General features: G+C 43.0%; 2 protein-coding genes across 4 annotated transcripts in view; both read left to right on the forward strand.

Annotated features, from left to right (window-relative positions):
• Positions 1–303: 303 nt before the first annotated feature.
• Positions 304–11,315, forward strand: coq8b (coenzyme Q8B). Of its 3 annotated transcripts, XM_084575144.1 has the most exons (16): positions 304–623; positions 1,149–1,330; positions 1,449–1,584; positions 2,337–2,542; positions 2,928–2,994; positions 3,588–3,662; positions 4,053–4,172; positions 4,276–4,361; positions 4,949–5,089; positions 5,199–5,280; positions 6,336–6,429; positions 7,339–7,480; positions 8,180–8,287; positions 8,392–8,457; positions 8,690–8,776; positions 9,553–11,315. In XM_084575144.1, coding segments are annotated over exons 1-16 (1,899 nt in total). In that variant the 5' UTR covers positions 304–622; the 3' UTR covers positions 9,859–11,315. The 3 variants fall into 3 exon arrangements, with proteins under 3 accessions (XP_084431270.1, XP_084431268.1, XP_084431269.1); XM_084575142.1 differs by lacking the exon at positions 304–623 and having other exon boundaries at positions 930–1,330; XM_084575143.1 differs by lacking the exon at positions 304–623 and having other exon boundaries at positions 930–1,330; positions 1,452–1,584.
• A 2,638-nt stretch (positions 11,316–13,953) lies between these two features.
• Positions 13,954–21,183, forward strand: part of numbl (NUMB like endocytic adaptor protein) — a 50,549-nt gene continuing 43,319 nt past the window's right edge. Inside the window, exon 1 of the mRNA XM_084575145.1 lies at positions 13,954–14,160. The gene's annotated coding sequence lies outside the window, so the exon portion shown is untranslated. The remainder of the gene's footprint in view (positions 14,161–21,183) is intronic.

Genomic DNA, 21,183 nt, shown 5'->3' on the forward strand with positions numbered 1-21,183 from the left:
TCTGACACTGTAACAGTCGCTGAATAATTAGGAAGTTATTTCCTCTCTATAACAACCTAGACAGTAAACATGCCGACTAACTTTATGTCAAGGAATGAGCAGCTTTATCTATCCGTTGTCATGGCAGCTCCACTCAATAATTGACCTATTGTTTCAGTTTATATTTATTAACATACGTATAATTAATTTGCTTTGCATTTTTCCTTCTCAGACATATACAAATGCAGCTCATATATGACAGATATCTACTGTAGCTCAGTTGTGTAACTGAAAATATGAAACCACGGAGTCAACCTTCTCATCACTAGTTCGGTAACTGCACCTTGTTGCACGTGCATGCAGGCATCCTTCAATACGATGACACCCCTTATTTCTCATTGGACTATAACCAGTCACGATTGCGACGTCCGTCACGTAGTTATCTGCATTTCTATTGGTTAAAAAATAAGTCCCTCCTTTCTTGCGCCAGAGGCTCTGCCTACTTATTACTGTGATTGGTTGCTGGGCAAGTCACTCAAATTTCAACTTCCGGGTGGTGAATCGTTGCAAAACAGACTGTACAAGTGGGCAGCAGTGGCATGACAGTCATAGAGAAAAACCTGGAAAACACCGCTTTACGAAAAGTGAGTACCTTCATTTGTCTGGTCAGCAGAGTGTCTTCTGCAGAAAAGTGTTTTTTCATTTTTTTAATTTGGATGTTTGAAGCTAGCTTGTGATTCAAAGCGTTATTCTGTAGCTATTGAGGCTAAGTTACACAACATGGTTAACACTAGCATTGATTCAGAAGCTAACTAATGGGCTGCCTAGTGCAGAGGGAAAATACTTGTTGTTCTCTATACGTATGTAAATTTCCTGTACATTTGTATTTCTAGACGCTGTCACTCGCCGTACAGGCTACACGTGTTATTGAAACATTAGCATGTCTTGTAACGTGGCCAGCTAGATACCTCAAGGTTAAACCTATAGAAAGACGAAGAGACCATCATGGATTTTTGTCTGAAGAATCTAAATATGTATCATGGATGATTATTTATTTTTAACATTGCTCCAGTGGGTGCGTTTGGTTCTTTGTGGACTGATTATTTCCTTTATTGTCTTACACCATCATGTACTTCAACTCCCTTCTCTGTCTCACTGTCTTTGTGCAGTGATGCTGTCAGAAGTCCTGCAGGTGCTGCGTGGGGCTGGTAAGGTGGGGTCTGCACTGGTCACCACTCAGGGAGAACAGCTCAGGTTAATGGCCTGCAACTCCTCCCTGGGAGCAGGAGTCAAAGTTGCTCAGGATGTGGTAGAAGGACTGGTGGGAACGTTTATGGGTGGCAGCAACCAGGTAAGTTTAACAAATAAATAACCTAATAAAAATCAATCTACCCCAAGTTGTACGGCACATACAAAGTGTAATTATTTGGTTAAACGACTCATCCCGTTTTGCTTTGTGTGTGTAACAGCAGTCAATAAAGGAGGACGTATTTCCGGATGCAGAGGGCTGGGAGAATATGGACCCTGATGAAGCAGCCAAATGGGCTGTGGGGTCTGAGTTCCCCTCTGCTGCAGACCCTGGGCCTACCGGAGAGACGCACACAGGTATTATCCAGCCAAGTTTTCCAACATGTACTGAATTAGCGTGTCATGAGTCTGATTATTCGCCTTATGGGGCATGTTTAAATAGATATAGATAGAAATAACACCTCTTCATGCAGTTGGATAGTCCTACAACCACTCAGAGCCGTTTTCAAGTCCACAGTGCTGAGATGACGTGGGTGACTACGTCGCTGTTACTCTCTTATCCATCACTACATAAAGCCTGCCCAAATGATTTGACTGACCCAGCAGGTCTTTGCAAGAGTGTAGTCAGCCCCAATGAAGAGGTTCCCGACTAACTTTCCACCACAAAACATTTGTGGTGGAAAGTTAGTTTGTCTTCAAGGCTAGTGAAGGTTGCATTTCATAATGCAGTTGTTCTTTTTCCTTTGATGAACATATTTTCAAGTCTCCAATGAATGAATCATAAAACAAACATTCACTTGAGGAGCACTCATTAAGTTAAAAATATCTGCTCATTAGGGTATATTTAGTTCTTGGAGGAGAAGCTAGTGTGCGTACGCAGTGGAAGGATTTTATCATAATTTTTATATACAAAATCGTGTATTTAATAATTGCTTTAGTATTTGGCCTTTGAGTATTCAAGTGGTTGTAGCGTTCTCTCGTAAATAGGCACAGTTAAAGTAATGGCATTTTATTAGATACTATACCGTATGTCACATGAATCAGGGTTTTAAAGTTTTTACTTGAAACTCAGGTTGAATAAGACATTACCCTTTCTTATCTTTCCATAGGAGTACATCCTAATCCAGAGATGGCGACAGGAGGGGCAGGCTGGCCCGGACAAAGCACCCGCTTCCTCCACACCACCCCCAGGATCCACCGGTACTACTACCAGACCAGATCTGTCCACAACACGGTGGTGGGCAGACTCACTCCAGAGGACATCAAGAAAGCCAGGGAGGCAAAGCAGGCCCTGGTCAAACCTGTCAGACAGAAGGTTTGTTTTACAGACTAATTACGGTAAAAAGCAGCGGTAATACAATAGAGTGAATGTTTCAGTTTTCAGCAAAATCCTACTTTTAATTATGGTACCTAAAGAGATTTTGGTTCATACGAGTGGAGCTTGAGATTTATGACGGTCACAGATTTGAGATGAGTGATTGTACAGATAGAGAATAGTGATGACTTGGGTAGAAGCAACATTCATAATAACTGCAGTAGGTTCAGTTGTAATACCAAATACATCCAGTCACATAGGGTAACAAAAGCACGCGATCGGTACAGCTACGAGGGAGTTCATCGCCAATAAATAAAAACCAGATGACAAATAATATTAATTACATGTGATAATTGTTGTTATCCACTTGCTTGACTTCCTTCAGCTGAGTGACCGTGCCAGAGAGAGGAAGGTGCCTGCCTCAAGAATCAGCAGGCTGGTTAATTTTGGGGGTAAGAATAGTGTGTTTTATTTTATTTTACGTGCTTGGCAAAAAGCAGAAAGTAAGTACAGAAGTACAGAGCATAAGGAACACTATATGTAAATACATAACAAAGATATCAGTTCATCAGATATTCTGTTATTATATTTTATCCTTAATCCAACATTGATAGCACATGGCCATATTATGTGCGGTTGCATAAATTAAAACTTTTCACACAAGCTGTTAAATGGAAGAATCATACAGTGTAAACTTATGAGAAGGTATTGATAAAACACGTTTCTGCTGGAACCTACTAGATTTATTTATAATCTTGCAGTGTGTTTAAAATGTACAGGCATTGTATTTTCTCACTGACAGCTGTTGACTGAGAGCTTTCAGTGTTTGCAGTGAAAAGGGAATGTTGTTTTTTCTTATGATGAAGAGCTTCTTTAACTTTCAAAGTGGCCAATGTTAAAAACACTTAACATTTAGTGAGCGATGCCAGACATTGAAATTAAATGACAACAGCATCTGTGCCAAGTCTTTGCTTCCCTCTAGCATCTGTTAAGTGACCCTAAATTAAAAAAAAATAAAAAATAAAAATCTGTCTCTCTGCTTCAGGACTGGCTGTGGGATTGGGGATCGGTGCCATTGCAGAAGTGGCAAAACAGTCAATGGGGGGCAAACAGAAGGGAGGTAAATATACTTTCTCTTATTCCATCTCCACTTCGTTCTCTTCTTCCATTTTGTAAAATAACATTTGGTCCAGCACATTTGGCTGATCAAAGTGACAGATGGACAGCTGGTCGACCCTGAGTAATTTCTAATGTCTCAGCACCTGCTCGGCACCGGAAAGGCTTTAAATCAAACATGCTGACAAGATTTTAAACGGAGTGTTAAATGAGCAGTGTTTAATGATGTACCAGTGTCCCAGTTTTCCTGCTCCGCTCTTTAAAATTGGTTCAATTTAGAGCCAGAGTCTAGTAATTTCCATGCAGCAATTTAAAGATAATTGCTAAGATAAATTACTCTAGTCTCATCTACTCTATCACTGCTAATGCTGCTTCTGTGTGGTGTGTTTTGTAGACATGAGTGCCCTGTTAGACTCGCCTCTGCTGTCAGAGGCCAATGCTGAGAGAATAGTCAACACACTGTGCAAGGTTCGTGGAGCTGCCCTCAAGATAGGCCAGATGCTCAGCATTCAAGGTACAAACTGAAGCAGTGGCATCGCTACAGAATGCTGTTCAGATCTCCTCAGTTAGTTCAGTCAGTGCAGTATCTTTTTTTGACAACTTCTTTTTTTATTCAGACAACACCTTCATCAACCCCCAGCTGCAAAAGATCTTTGAGAGGGTCCGGCAGAGTGCAGACTTCATGCCCATATGGCAGATGAATGTAAGTTCTCTTGGTTCTCTTGTTCCCCACCAAAGTAGATGTGTGACAGTATTGGTTCAGTCCAAAGCAGAAAAGTCCCTGTTTGATCAGCATTCACACTTGCGTTTTTAACATCGAACCAAATAATTGAAGGTTTATGATGGATATTTTGCAGCAGTGCTTACAAAACTTTCAAAACAATATTGTGCGCCAGGCTAAATGTTGTCGTTGAATTTGTGGTGGTACCTTTACCAGCTCACAGAGAGCTCAAAAAATGAATAAAGGACATAAAATTTCTTTATTGCACAAACAAAGATATGCTGTAAGCAATAATGGGCAACATAGTTGCTTTAAGGAAAAACAACTACTGTACACCTTTCAGTCAGTCAGCACCAGAGTTTGTTAGGAAATGGAGATCTGAGCTCTGAACAGGTGGCTGTGTTTGATGTGCGTGAAGATCCATAAGGCAGTGTTCACACTTTTTCAAATGAACTGCGCTAACAGTACAATCGCACCAGAGCTTAATCAAATCAAACCTACCAAGTGTGAACGCACCCTCAGGCATCTGAGGAGTCAAACTGCTGCAATGTGTGTGTCTGATTATGCAGAAAGTTCTGGAGGAGGAGCTGGGACCAGGATGGCGAGAGAAGCTCTCATCTTTTGAGGACAAACCATTTGCTGCAGCTTCGATTGGCCAGGTCCACCATGGCGTTTTGAAAGATGGTAGAGAAATCGCCATGAAGATCCAGGTAGGAGGGTATACACACACACGCACACACTCCATTTCTGGCTCCCTCAAAAGTTCTGTTTCACTTTGTGCAACGATTTGATCGTGTGTTATTCCTGTATTCATCCCAGTACCCTGGAGTGGCAGAGAGCATCCACAGCGACATAAACAACCTGATGTCCGTACTGAAAATGAGCGTGGTCCTGCCAGAAGGTAACAACGACATGATCATCTCATTCAGAACAACTAACAGTACATATTCAGATGGCTAAAGACAAAGACATACAATTGATAGTCACTGCCATTTGTCACATTCTATCATTTGAGATTCGATAAATATTTAAATATACATCAATGCTTGAAAAGTGTTGCTGTTTAAAAGATTTATGAGCATTAGTAGCAACAGCTATGGCAATTTTTTTTACATATGGTATTCAGTAGTTTTATCATTGCGGTTCAGACCACAGGGTGGTGCTATAGCTGCAGGTTAAATCTAGCTGCTTAGTTAACTGATGGTTGACTGGAAGCAAGAATGCCTGCATCATTCAAAGGGGGGGGTTGCTGTTTTCATTCTTACAAAATGACACATATTAGTAGAAAACAAACTATTAATTGTAATTAACAGTGGTGTGTGGTTATCAAAGCAGTATTCTTTCGAGGGCTTTCCTCACAGTATGCTCAAAAACATACTAAACAAGTCAAAGTCACAGTTCCCCCCTTTCAAATGTACAGAGCACTTGGTTGCAAAACTTGACATTAGTTAGAAGTTAAATCAGGTTGAAAACCAAAGAGCAGCTGTGTCAATAAATAGAGGAATGTCCCCAATTATAGTTTTCCTTAATGGGCCTAATTTCTATGTAATTATTTCATTTGTTTAAGCTGTACTTGTAGAAACAATTTATTGACTTGAGTCTATTGGTATTGAACTTTAAGGTAGTTTTGCTTTGGTTTCATTTTTCAAACCCGGTGGCATTGTACAACTTGGGCTTTGCAGTCTGTGGGTTACCAGCTTGTGTGTGTGACCATGCTGGAGTTTGTGCATTTCAAGCCTTTATTTTGATAGTTGACCATAGAGAGGTGGCAGGAAATGAGAGGAGAGAGATGGGAAAATAAGGTTGCAGGAAGCTGAGGTGACTGTCGCCTCCTTTACCCCAAGGCTACCGTGGTGACCTTTAATGCACTTCCTATGACCTAATTTAACACAGTATTGTTGTGTTTGAAGATGGCATTTCTTTTCCATGCATTCTGCACTATTTATCTTTCCACAGGTCTGTTTGCAGACAGCAGCCTAGAGGTCCTTCAGAGGGAACTGGCATGGGAGTGCGACTATAAGAGGGAAGCAGAGTGTGCCAAGAAGTTCAGGTACGTTTGTATGACGCATTGAACCATCAAGCTTCGTCTGCTGAAGCCAAGTGGGTTGCCACTGCATACCATGTAACTGCACAAAATAGAAACAACACCAAGTCACTTTTTAGGTTATAGTAGTGGTACTCTGTAATTATATAGTGAATGGTTGCTGCTGCTGCACACTGCATATTTTACACATATACTGTAATATGGCCAGTTGTATGTGTTATTCAGTATTTCTTCAGATCAAAGTCCCAATGTGCTACTTTGATGTGTAGGTTTATGTGTTCTGCCTGCATTGTTCTGATTTCGTCTTTCCTATACACCAATCAGCCACAACATTATGACTGGCAGGAGAAGTAAATAACATTGACCATCTTGTGACAATGCAGTGTTCTCCTGGGAAGGTTTTGGACCTGACTTTTTGGACCTGACTTTTTGGCCACCCCATAGCAATGACACTCCTTGATGGCATCCCCAGCAGGATGCAGCCTGACACAGACACACACACACAAAAACAGTTCAGGAACAGCTCAAAAAATATGAAAAACGGCACAGGGTTTCCACAAGGTCCTGTTGAGAGACACCACAAGACACCCTCAGACACACTCCCATGTCCATTCTCTGATGAGGCAGAAGTGCTTTTGGAGGCACAAGGGAGATCTACGCAATATTAGGAAGGCGGTCATAATGTTATGCCTGATCTGCCACTTTATGGCTCGACATTTTGACGTATTCTGTCTAGTTTACTCTCATACACACAACAATGGGACGTTAAAGTCACAATATTTTCTCACTGGTAACTATTTATACACACTTCTACTGCTACTGGTTTTACATAGTTTCTGCACTGCAAATGAACTCATAATTAATCACGAAGGGATGCTTTTCTTTTCCCTCGGCCCATTTGTGTCTGGCCTCCAGGTCACTGCTGGAAGGAGATGAGTTTTTCCAGGTCCCTGAGGTGATTGATGAGCTGTCAGGGCGCAGGGTGCTGGCGATGGAACTGGTACAGGGAGTCCCACTGGACCGCTGCATAGACCTGGACCAGGAGACAAGAAACCAGGTACGGCTAGACTCAGCAGCCACATGGATCCCGATTGTCACAAATTGAAATGTGGGCAAGTAGTAGTAAGTAGAGGTTAAAGAATATGTGTGAACTTTCTAGGCACTTCTGTTTCGTAGGAATATATCCAAATGTTCTTGATAAGGTCATATTACATCAACCAAAGTGGCGCCTCATTAGGGAGCCACTGAGGAATAACTACTTCTAGGTTTTAAATGCTTCAGTTGATTAATTTGTGCCATGAGAAGTAAAGGTTTTACAGAAGGCTCATGGTGAAAATAATACACAGGACAATATCTGGCTTAAAGGTTTATAGTTAGAGTCCATGACAGTCTGGAGAACTATGAACCAATTAGAGCTGAAACCCTGACAAGTAGAAGGAGCCGATTGGATTGCTCTGCTCCCTTAATGGGCTTTTGTTTAAGACCATTGTTAGTTTGACTGTTTAAAATATCCCGTCACCATTTTTTACTCTTACTTTAAGGAGGTTCTGTGTGATATTCACCCCATTTTCAACAGCGCTATTTATATGTTGAGTAAGATGTGCAGTAGTATCATTTTTAGCCATGGCAGTGTAGTGGATCACAGAACCATGAGACAGCCAATAAAATACATTTATGAGAGTAGAGTGAGCAGGGAAATGTCACACTGATAAGAAACAGCACGGCAGTAAACACAAGCCTCTTCACTCCGCTCCAGATCTGCTTCAACATCCTGCAGCTGTGTCTCAGGGAGCTGTTTGAGTTCAGGTTCATGCAGACGGATCCAAACTGGGCCAACTTCTTTTACAACTCAGACACCGACAAGGTGAGGAGAAACCAGTTCTGAAGTCATGAAGGAAATGGCCAAATGCATTTTTTTGCGATTCCACAACGTGCAGCAGATTGACAGCCTCCTAATTGTGTCTTTAGATTGTTCTGTTGGATTTCGGAGCGTGCAGGAGCTATCCAGAAGCATTCACAGATGACTACGTCCAGGTATGATGAGTCTAAAATTATAAAACGGACACATGTGAACCTCACAACATCATTTATGCAATAAGGTTTCAGTCAATAATTAAACATCGGTCTTTTGCTAAATTTTGCAACAGTGGAGGAAGGCTTATCTCAAACAGTGGGGTGCACGTATTCACATTAAATCCATTTCAGCCTTGAAGTGGAGCTCTGTGAATAAACACTATTACATAGAGCATGTGTGCTGTGTGTTCAGGTGGTTCATGCAGCTTCCGTGGGCGATCGAGCCACTGTTCTCTCCAAATCGAAGGACTTGAAATTCCTGACAGGCTTCGAGGCCAAGGTAGGATATTTTAGTCGCTGCTGCTGTGCTCATTTATTTTTCATATCCTTGATGCTTTTTTCCCTGCAGAGGATGATCCCATCCTTCTCCTCTTACCACATCTATTTGTATGTTTGCCAAAGACATCATGCTTTCAGTCCTGTTTGCATTCATGAATGGATTTCTTTGAAATTGGGTGAAGGGTTCAGGTGAACGGGTGACTGTAAAGCTAATGTTTGATTTAAATGTTATTTACGTTGACAATGTCCGAATTCTGTCTTTGTATGAGGGCCGTTCTGAGCCATTTAATGCTCAGCAAACAATGCACTCTGCACTGCAAGTGGTCAGTCTAGTATTTATTTATTTGTTGTCTTTCCTTATATGAAATACTTGACTATGTTTACATGAACAGTATTTCTTCCACTCGACTGAAATCAGCCTCATTTAATTTGGATCAGAAATTCCAACTGAACAGTTTAAATGGACACTAAATAATATGATCCGATAAGATATATATGTGATAGGAAAAAACACTAATTGTTTGAGTTAAGTTTCAGAAATTAAAATATCGTAAATACCATCCCAATGGAATAACATAATATTATGATATCCTGCATACTTAAGCGGATGGCGTTTCCTCAGGCTGCCTCAGAGTGTACACGCTACAATGCAGCTTAAAGTCTGTTTGTGTTTTGTAGGCCTACAGTTTATTGTTCCGCTTTGCAGCTATTTGCTTCTACATTAAAATCCTAGCTCCGTTGTTATCCACCGTAACACCTCTTGCTGCTCTCTACCAGGCCTTCCAGGATGCCCACGTTGAGGCAGTGATGATCCTCGGTGAAGCCTTCGCGTCCGCCGAGCCCTTCGACTTCGGCACCCAGAGCACCACCCAGCGCATCCAGAGCCTCATCCCCGTCATGCTGCGCCACCGCCTCACCCCTCCGCCCGAGGAGACGTACTCCCTCCACCGCAAGATGGCTGGCTCCTTCCTCATCTGCTCCAAACTGAAGGCAAGCATAGCCTGCAAGGATATGTTCCTGGGTGTGTACAATTCCTACAACCAGAGGAGGCAGGCTGAGCAAGCAGCTAAGGCCAGTGCTTAGACACTTGGGACAAGGTGACTGCTTTAACATGTCAGAACATTTGCGGAGTTGGCTCGTGAGTACAAAGATGGATGAGATTCAGTCTTGAATTCAAAGGTGGAGACACTGGATCGAATTTACTTACTCATTTCTGTATTTAACTGACAATGTCAGTGTGCTCTGTTGAGGACCATGATTGTTCTTGATGTTCTTTCAGTAGCCGCGTTTCCACACCAGGAGCCTTTGGAGCCACTTGGTGCAACTTCATCTCTTGGACCAAGGTTTAAATTAAATTTCAGAGAAATTATTTTACAACCCAAAAAGGGAATTTTTGTGGGGAGGGGGCATGCAGCGTTGAACATTTCTGATTGGTTGAATATTCAGCATTTTATCTCACCAGAAATTACTTGTAAAATCAGTTTTGTTACTTGAGGTCTAGCGTTTTTGACAGTTTGTATCTGTTTTTCTACTACTGCAGTGCCCCCATTTGCAGTACATCACATCACATGCTACTGTCTCCACTTCATATGGAGCTAGCGTTAATGTATAGGCTTCTGCATTACCACAGAAGCTTGTTACATAGTCGCACGCAAACATTGAAGTAATCTTCCTGGGCCTTTAGACCATGGTGTAAACGTAGACAACAAGAGGTCTGAAGAAACCTGTTTTTTTTTTTTTTATTAATTTATTTTTTTTAACCAGGAAGATCCTATTGAGATGGAGAACCTCTGTTTTCAAGGCAGTCCTGGCATAAAGGTTGGTTCCAACATAAAGAATTCCTGGGACTAAACATTCTTGGTACTTGGGTGGAAATACGGCTAGTGCTACACTTTAAAGACGTCGGTGTGAAGGTATATCTTGTGGTGTCCTTCCCCAACATATTACTCTGCTGCTCACTGAGGCGTCGCCATTTTTGTATATACATAAAAAAGATCGAAGGTTGAACTGTTGATTAAATCTGTGCATTTGATTCTTTCACAGCAAACGCACAAAATACAAGGCTAAAATCTCCCAAAAGACGAGATGTATATTTTAATTTGTGCTCCCATTTCTGAAATTGATGAATTCCAACTTCAGCTCTCTTGGCCAGCAACGTCTGCCGTGAGAGAGAATGAGGACCTTGTGTCTTCAGGGCAGACAATAAGCCCTGCACTGACTGGCTGATGCTGCCAAGTGCTTTCATTTGTGAGTTGCCTGACGAGTTAGTGAATAATGGTTTCACCTAAATTTGATAGCCGCCAGACAAAAGGGAGAAGATTACCAGAGGAATTAGAGAAGACAGTCTAATGGAGCCCCACCGAGTAATAATGGCCTTGCATTCTAAAGTGTACTTGATATAAAACTCCATGATGTGAAACATGATCAGTCCTTTGTAATGCTTTAACACTTATTTATTACAGATGCAGATGTAAACTATACCATCTGAAGCAGTGTGCTGTGCATGACTTTTTTTTAATAAATAAAATGTGAGAAAGGTGTACGTGTGTGTGTGTGTGTGTGTGTCACAAATTTAGATTTACTGGCAAGTGTCAAGAGGCAACAAGCCAGGGCTTTCTTCCGCTCTGTATTGATCTTTCCATTTCACTTTTAGACCCATCCAGAATAATGTCACAGACCGGGGGCCATGTTTGACCTCACTGTTTTCCAACAATGTTCTTGAATTGACAGCGAGAGAAGTTGAGCTCAAATAACTAATATGGCTAATGGTGGCATTGATGGGTTTGTGTTTTCAGGGACTATTTTTGTTTCAAGGCGTTGCTGTCTGATTGGTTTACCGCTACCACTGGAACAGCACAAAACTGTCTGCGGGCTTCTCACATAATGAAGGGAGGTGAGGTGTGAGGCTTTCACTGACATCATAAAACCCTGATGGAGAAATGCACATCGTTTTGCTGTGTGTCCATTAGTACTCCACTGAGCTCTATTACTCTGTGTACAGTACAGCTGCTGTGCTGTTCCTCCAGTCAGGTTGGCTTTTCATGCACTACATCCAAATCACAGTTTATTTTTCTGAGTTTTGGGAATCGGCCACAGTTAATGACTGCAGCACATGTTGAGAGAAGAAAAAGCACATTCTTCTCTTGTGCTTTCACGCAACGGAAAGTTGGAGCGTTTCTCTGCGTGTAAGAAGCAGCTGGCTTCGGTTTACTACAGCTAGAATTGGCTCCTTTTTTTTTGTCTAAGTCATTTGTGTGGGGTGATTTCAACCAGAACCAGTTCATTTATGAGGTTAAAAACATGGCGCAATAAAGGAAACACATACTGAAGGGGACATCTACATTTTGTTTGCAAAGAATAATCTCAGGATGTGGTGTTGTGTAATGAAAAAAGTATGTGATGTTGCAGTTAGAATACAACAATGAAGGCATGCAGGAATTGAACCACCTCTCCTACACCTACAGCACTACCTCCTTCCCAGTATATACAGTATATACAGTACACCTAATGATGTAAAAATGTTCAGTTATAATAATCTATTAACATAATATACAGAGAAACCCCACACGGGAGCTTTAACAGTTGATACTTAAAGTACATTTGCTGCCAGTTCCTGAAAGATATTTTCAGTGTCTGAGTATTTAGGGTTAGGGTGCACAAGGGAAGGAACCGTGGGTGGATTTGTAGCACTGCTCTTCAAGAGACCGTGCCCCAGCCTGACCCCTTCATCAAACATTTTCTAGACCTGCCCTGGTTTACAAAGGATATTGAGGCAACACAAAGTCTTTTGTGTGGGCTGTGCTCGTCTTCCCTCTTTCAGGTGGCGGCTTGTTAGAGATGCACGTGACCTGAGCTGAGAGGCCTGCAAGATCTCCTTTCTCGCTCCGACTGACTTGCAGAGTTGGTCTTTGTGTTTGTGCGGCACACGTGCGTTCATATTTACCCTCATGCAGACTGACATACTGACTGTGACGCCTCATTAACACATTCAGTTTAGTTTGTTTAATTTAAAATACGGTTTAAACTCAGATACATGTGTTGTACACCCCTTTGGTCACAATTAGCTAAATAAGTGCAAGATAAAGATTCAAATAATCCAAAAATTCATTCATTCGTTCATCTTCTGTAACCGCTTATTCCTGTTAAGGGTCGCGGGGTCTGCTGGAGCCTATCCCAGCTGTCATCGGGCGAGAGGCGGGGTACACCCTGGACAGGTTGGCAGTCTGTCGCAGGGCTAACACAGAGAGACAGACAACCATTCACACCTACAGCCACTTTAGAATCACCAATGAACCTAACCAACATGTCTTTGGACGGTGGGAGGAAGCTGGAGTACCCAGCGAGAACCCACACAGACACAGGGAGAACATGCAAACTCCACACAGAAAGGCCCAGTCGGCCCATGGATTCGAACCCAGGACCTTCTTGCTGTGAGGCATCAGTGCTAACCACCTCGCCACTGTGTCGCCCTAATCAAAAAATATGTTTATTTATTTATATATTTTTTTGGAATCCTGTCAAAATAAAAAATAAAAATCCTCTTAAGGTTATAGGGCAGGGGACTAGAACTAATGACTCAAGTATTTCTTAGATCCTTGCCACAGGCCTGTATATGAGGAAGAGTTTTTGACTTATCACGGTGTCTGAATGAACAGATATCAGTGTTGCACACTGACTCAAAACTGGGTGCTTTGAACCATTTGCAAATGTTGTTTTCTTGCTCACTGCAGTGGCCTGAGATCAATTTCGTAAAAGCAACCTGCAAACAAGCAGACGCTGCAAAGCTCAGACACCTGGATCTGGACCGTAAGAGAGAATTGTTTCCACACAGGGATGACTGGGGTAGCACCATCACAGCAGGTTAGCTGCCACGCGGTGGCGCTGTAGAGCAACTGAAACGGATCCCTGCGTTTTTTTCTCTCTTTTCTGGAAAACATCAATGGGAAGAGTGGATTTGCATGTCCGGCCGTCTGTGCCAATGGGCGCACTGGGAAGGCTGGGTTAGCGGGTGGAGCCGGGGGAAGCAGCCCAGTAAGTGCACAGTCAACAACCAAAGCATCCGAGATTACTACAGACTGGCTGCACCAATTTTCTCCGAAATAGCCCTCGAATCCCCGACTCTGTGACTCTTTTTTTCCGTTTTGCTTTGAATGCATGAGTAAGACAAGATCGTCGCTGTAAACCTTTTTATTATTATTTTTTTTAGCCGTGCAGCGACCGGGTTGATTTGCGGCTCCTCGTCGCCTCCATACATCGCCTTTCACAGTGCGGATGAAGAAGGTTTTGTGAAATTACAGATCATTCTTCAGGCTGACACATTTCTGTGCGGGGTCCTGGATTTACACAGAGGAGGAGCGGGGAGCCGATCATCCGTCGTTCTCTTGGGTGAGTTCACTGGATTCACGTCCAAGCTGGCATCCCGGTTTACTGACACTTCCAGGGTTATTTGCTAACGCCTTAATAGGGACCCAATCCGCAATCAAGAATTGACCGATCCACCCTGAGTGGCAGTAGATTCCTGATTTGTGAGTTTTAAGAGTAATTCGCCTATACTGTTTGGATGTGACTTGAACGCGTTTGGACGTGGATCTCGCAAGTGGGCCTGTGTGGAAATGAATGAAATGTGGCAGCTCCAGCCTTAATCATAGCGGTTTACAGCCAAATGAGTACAAACACCTACTAGCAGCACTCACAGTGGATCCTATCCCAATGGAAGTCTTAACTGATTCCATAGAAATTAAAGCTCTATAACTTTGTGCCCATGCTATTAGAACACAGCTCTTATCATGAGCCTGTTTCAGCCATTGTGGTCAGGAAATGATGATTATTGCGTCATTATTGGCGTGGGAATGAGATAATGTGAAATCGACTGAGCTGTTACGAGTCACGGTGATCATCGATCAATTATTGGCTGATGGGTTTCCTCTTAGTTGCTGCGTTTCCGTGCGTTTTCTCCAGGACAGCGTGGCCCCTGAAACACGCGCCCTGCGTTTGAATATGTAAGACCATAATTCTACCTGTCTGTCTCCGTGGTTTCCTCCTCCATCTCTCTCCATTGCGTCATGCTGTGCCGTAAAATGCCTCTTTTGGGCTACGGCTGCATCGTTTTTTCAAAGTTCTTCTCACACACCCACTCTAGTTCCCTGACACGAGAGGGAGATTCGGGGGAAAAAAAAAAAAAACATGAGGGGAAACGTGCCAAAGCGTGCCGTTCTAAGTGCCGGGAGTCCTAACGCGTCCACACACTTGGCGCATGCCTACATATATATAGGGCCTCGTAAATGCATGCGGATCTATTGTCTGTGGGGCTCCATCTGTTCCACGACAAGGCATTCCTCAGACAGCCCGTCATGCTGTTAAGGGGTGGCCTACCCTGACCCACTGGCTCAGAGTGAGGACAGAGTCACAAGGGTGGCATTAAGAGAGTGGGTGAAGGGCTCAGAGTGGCCCAGCACCCCGGTCCTAGACCACTTGCATGGACGGTGAAGTTCTCTTTCTCCTGTTTTGTGTTAGAAGTCGTGGATCTAAAAATTTGCTCTTAGATTAGGCTAGAAGATGGGATTTGGGTTTGAAGCATGCGCTACATCAAGGCTGGGGTTGTTTTAGAGCTGAGACTGAAGTCAGCCTATGTTTAGTCCACATCTGCAGCCATCAGAGGCTATGTCTAGTCTAAAGCGAGGCCAAGATTTGATCCATAGCTTGGGCTAAGTCTAAAGGAAGTGCTAAAAGGAGACAAGTTTGTTCCAATGTTGGATCCAAAGTCTGAGTGTGAATGACGAGAGAAACGTCACCTTTGGTCTGAGGCAGGGCTAATTCTGTCCTGGACAGGAGCTTATGAAGACAACGCGTGGATGGATCTATGGCTGTGACTATAGACTGCTGTTGCTCCGGAGTCAAGGTTAAAAGGAAGCTAGATTTGGCCTTTAGCTGGATAGTTGGGGACAGATGCAACACGGAGGTGGTAGAAGCCGAGGTCCAGACCAAATTGGCTCTGATGTAGCTAATCACTGCTGCAAGTCAGTCATCACAACCACAACATAATTACACTGCCCCCATCCACACACCAGCACGCACACACACACGCGCGCACACACACCACTTCCCCTTCGACCACTTCCCCTCTTCCACTACTCTGATTGCTGCATTAGGACTTGGCTGTCTTTTGTTGTCCACGCACACATGCACACGCAAGGGGGAGGGTGGGCCCAGCTGAGAACACAATACAGCGGGGATCAAAGGTCATCCAGCTGGCCAATCAGGGTGCTGTCTGGATTGGCAAGTGGCGGAGGAGGGCGTTGCCCCCCCTCCCACCTCCCCGCTTTGTGCTGGTCAGGGTGGGTCTGCTAAACAAGCAGCTCTGCTTCCAGCCCCGGCCCCGCTACTGCCGGCAGCCACACTGTGCTTCCTCGGGGCCTCACACACCAGCCTCTGGACATTTTATTAGAGGTACAGGTCAGGGGCTTCTTCAGTTTTTTTTAAAAACCATCTGCTTCTGCTTGAACACTTGAATTGCTGAGCCTTCACAGAGAAATACTACGAGCATAAAAGGTTATGGTGAAACCATATACTAACACGACAAGGATTGTGCTTAAAGGATTTGTGGTGTTTGGTTGGTACTACACTCACGAGTAGTATGTGAATGCGTGGGTGTAAATGAATGAAACCCAACCCTGCAGCTAAACCCCATTAATTGAATAATACATTCTTTTTCTGCCGGTGGGATTAATGAGAGAAACAGAATAACTTAATGAGATTGGATGTACCAGAGAGAAGAGAGTATGGACAGAGCCAGGTGCTGAAGTGGAAAGGGGCAGGGAAGAGATGAGATAACAGAAACAGGGAGAGGCAGGGAACCAGACTGAGCCTGTGGGAGAACAGAGGGAAATAGAGAGTGACAGGCCAAACTGAGAGAGAGTGAAAAGTGGGAATCAGCCAACAGGGGGGACTGGTTATCATTTGCTCCCCACAGGGTCTTTAATTTGAGACAGATACTCCTCTTCTTTTCACGTTGGCGTGTGCAGAACCTCCGACACATAAGAAGTACATGACAATTAGGTCCATCCTGCCCGTAACTTTCATTCTTTCACTTGCCTGCACACACTCTCTGCTGTCTGCTGCCTAAGTGCCTGCATGTGCTGAGTGGAGTTATTTGATTTCTGCAGGCTAGTTAAATGCAACCACTCCTTTCTCCTATATAGTTCCATTACTGCACACACTAATGGCATGCTCGCAGTACAGCGACTTAGGACTATTTCTTTGTCTATTCGTCTGTTTGTGCTCCTCTGATGTGCTCTTACTGGCGTGTATTATGTTAGTCCGGATTGATAAATGATTGGAGTGATGGATTTTGAATGCCTGTCCAGTGGACACTCATGTGTGAAGGAAGCAATTTGTGTCTTCCTTGTGTTTGAGCATGCGTGTGCATAGAGGGACGCTGGCTGGCTTGTGTATGTGTGTGTGTGAAGAAGTGTGTATGCCTGTTTCTAGGCGATCAGCAGTTTATGTCTTTGCCTCGGCCGTTCTTTTCTCGGCAGATAACTAGAAAAGTAGAAATGGGTCTTTCACGGGAGCCACAACTCCAAGTGGAGCGCTCACTGCAACTAATAACTGTCACTCTGAGTTGCCAGGGTTACATTCTTTATCTCATAGATCTCTTGATTTATGTTTTCATGATGACCTATTTTTGCTTGTTTAGCTATTGAAACCCAGATGCAACGATGCATCTACAAAAGACTAAAATGCTAAAAAAAAAAAATAACAAAAAAAAAGAAAACCCAAAACACACAAGCCTTGACAAACACCTCATCTGTCCCTTGGGGTCTGATTTGATCTATATCGTTTTCCAGGCTTTTAGCAAATGCTGTGCTGGCTGCTTGTCAATTGTTTTCACATGGTTTGCACCCACAGAATTGATGTCCGGTGCAGACCGCTTTTAACCCCACACCTTTCTCTGCCGTTTGAACGCATTCATCGGCAATTCACTGTTTCTACAAGAAGGGTTGACAGCTGACAGAAGGGGATTGACACAGTCCCAGGGTGAGATTCATGGCAGCATCACCAAATAATTAATCCACTCCTTCCTTCCGTTACACTACTGACACATTTTTAAAGGGACAACACTGACTTCGATTCAGTGTCAAAGAAATAGTTTGACATTTTTGGAAGTGTCCTTTCCTTGTCATGAAAAAATGGATACCATGCACATGAATGTATGCAATATACACCAATCAGGCATAACATTATGACATAGGAGAAGTAAATAACATTGACTATTTTGTGACAATCCAATGTTCTGCTGGGAAACTTTTGGACCTGGTATTCATGTGGATGTTACTTAGACATGTATCACCCACCTAGGCCAGACCAGGCATCCCCACCCCATAGCAATGACACTCCTTGATGGCAGCAGCCATCCCCAGCAGGATGCAGCCTGACACAGGCACACACACAAAAACGCTTTAGGAAAAACTCAAAAAACATGAGGAAGAGTTAGCAGGCAGAAAGACCATAGCTGTTCTTAGTCATGTTAGAATACTCTTAACGTATGCCTGACTATCTGCAAAACATGCTTTAAGCTTTCCTAGGATTAAAAAGAAATCATGATTGCATAATCAGGATTCTCCATGTGATGTATGCAGAGATGGTAAATTAACCCAGATGGCCTGTTTGGATTGTAATGCATCAGAGGAACTGTGTGGCATTGTGTGTTTCTAATCTTTGTGTTATTTGCAGTACCTATAGCCTGTATACGATTACTTGTGCAGTATGCGTGCTGCTGAGCTTTCAGGGATAAAAAAAAAAAAAAAAAACACCATTAAAAATGACGACGGCCTCTCCGCCGCACTATTTCAGAGTGACTCTGAGGGAGTGAGATTGTTAGCAACAGACAAGTTAAATGTTCCAGAGCACAGAGGGGCCTATTCACCGCGCTATGTGGAGAGTGGAGAGGGAGAGAGAGTGAGGAAACTGTGAGAGAGGTGGCAGTGGGTGAGATGCGGGGTGACAACACTTAAAGTGGCGTGAATCTATGTGGTGTGTGTTCTACAGCCCCACAGATTTGTCTGAGCCACAGGGTGTTGTGGGAAAATCTTCTGCTGAAGGAGTCAGAGTCTGTATGGAAGGCGATGTGTGTGTGTGTGACAGAGAGAAAAGAAGGGCCTTTTCCGTTTACGTGGGAAAATATCCACAAGGTACTTCCAGCTAAATAAAAGAATGAGTTAGGAGAGAAATGTGTCCATGTCAGCACATCTGTTTTGGAGTACTGTACACAGGCTGATTCTGTGTGCATATAGAGTATCCGTTATGCTCTGGTGCTCATGTGGCAAAGTTCAGTGCTGTAGATCAAAACAGTTTACACAGGGTGAATTATTTAGTTGTGCATTTTAACTAAATACATATAAAAAAGAGGCGCTAGACTGAAAGAAAAATCACCAGACTATTATATCAGCTGATCTATCAGTTTATGGCTGATATGACAAAATCGCTTGAGGCAATTTATGAGACTACGTGCAATTCTTCTTGAGCGTCATTCTTGAGCCAAAAAGGCTTTCAGTAGTAATCCCCAAGAGCCTTGAACATATCTGGATGTGTTATGTATATATCTGCATATATATTGTATATATACAATACTGAGAAATGCAACAGTGAAACTGATAGATGAAGTAGGTCTGATTAAGTGACAGGTTCTAGCTTTGTAAGTATTACTGGGTGGTAAAGTAGTCATTTCTTTCTTGTAATATCCAGTTTGCACATTTTATTTCAGCATTTGATGCCACACACTATAGAAAATGGGGGATTCCTTTTGCCTGTATTTCTGTAGCTAATTATAATGTCACAAATTGTAACAGATCCACCTGCTACAGTGACCAGCTAAGGGAAAGAAGACCTCACGCAGGCTGCACTTACACGTTATTTTCTGCATGATCCAGTTTGTGGCTTACCCCGTTGCTCCAGTGTGTTTGTAAATTGTAGCGTGGTGCCACGGTGCGCAGGTCAGCGAGGCTTTTGGATTATAAAACCTCTCTGTTTACCGGTGCCGTGACTCATGGTTGCCATGGCGAGGAGCTCTGACAGCAATGCAGCTGATTAGGAGCATCTGACTCCACATGACTGTACTCCTTCATCTCTCTCTCTCTCTGCCTCCATCAGTCCATCTCGCCTGAGTTTGGCCTCTTTTCATTTCTTGCTCTCTTTTCCATCTTTCCTGGAATCTTTTTACAATTCCCCATTTGCTTTGCTTTTTCTGTGCTGACATTGCAGGTGACGGCAAATATCCTTGTGCCTGTTTTTCCACCCCTTGTTTTCTTCTTTCTCCTTTCTATCCTCTCTTTATTTCTTCAGCACTCACTTACACTTTCGTGCCTGTTTTTTTCCTCTTACTCTTCTCTCAGTGGTCTCCATCTGCCTGTATTTCTATGGTGGCCAGCTGCATGCCAGATGTGGCCCACTCTCCCAGCTGTTTGCATCATGATCATGAACAAGATAGGAAGGTGATGGAAATGATCCCTCATGAAGGACAAGGCATCATGATCCTTGTGATACAGACGAGAAGGATAAATGTGTAAAAATATCACGAAGGAGGAAGGAAGAATGGCCCACATAAAACCCACACCAGAGCTAGCAACCATGCAGGAATGTCAGAGAAATATCCTGCCACATGAGATTTAAATAACTGATTAGCTATATGAGATAAACACTCTACTGAGCATCACAGACTCACTGTAAATCCCTATAGGGACGTTATAGCGTTGCCACTGAAGATAAGTGGCCTAGGTCACTGTTGAGTACCACGCAGTAGCTTCACTCTAAATACCAATTATGACATTAGAGGCTTGCATTTATTAAAGACCACATCACAGAGGTGCATGTGCTGCAGCATATGATAATATATGCAGTTAAATTAACTCTTTTGTTAAGGAGGTTTTGTTGAGTTTGAGGTATAAATAGAGGAATATGCAAACAGACAAGAGACAAGAGAGAGGCTCGTAGGCAGAAACGGATGAAAGGGAAGAACTCTCAACATCTCTACTCTGACTGATGAGAGTTAATTGAGAAGAGCTGAGCTGATAAGATTGATACCACTGTGTGTCTATCGAATACGAAGTTACAACAGTAGGAGCACAGATAGGAATTATGTTGCTGTATGTACTCAGTTGTCGCCATCTTACTAGGGTCTAGTCTTCAGTATGATCAGGATTAGTGCAAGAGAAAAAGTTAGAAGAAGAATGTAAATTAGCTGGAATTAATATAGGGTATTACACAGTGAATCAATGTATTGTGATAATAGCATGATAATGTTATGTTACAATGTGTTTGTAGCACATTTTGAAGTCAAAGTTAACCTACAGTCACGGCCCCATTTAGCATTAGCCTAGCCAAGCTACTTGGTTAGCTTAGCAAGTCTTCTGA

The sequence above is a fragment of the Chelon labrosus genome (assembly GCF_963514085.1).
Source record: "Chelon labrosus genome assembly, contig: SCAFFOLD_105, whole genome shotgun sequence".
NCBI lineage: Eukaryota > Metazoa > Chordata > Actinopteri > Mugiliformes > Mugilidae > Chelon > Chelon labrosus.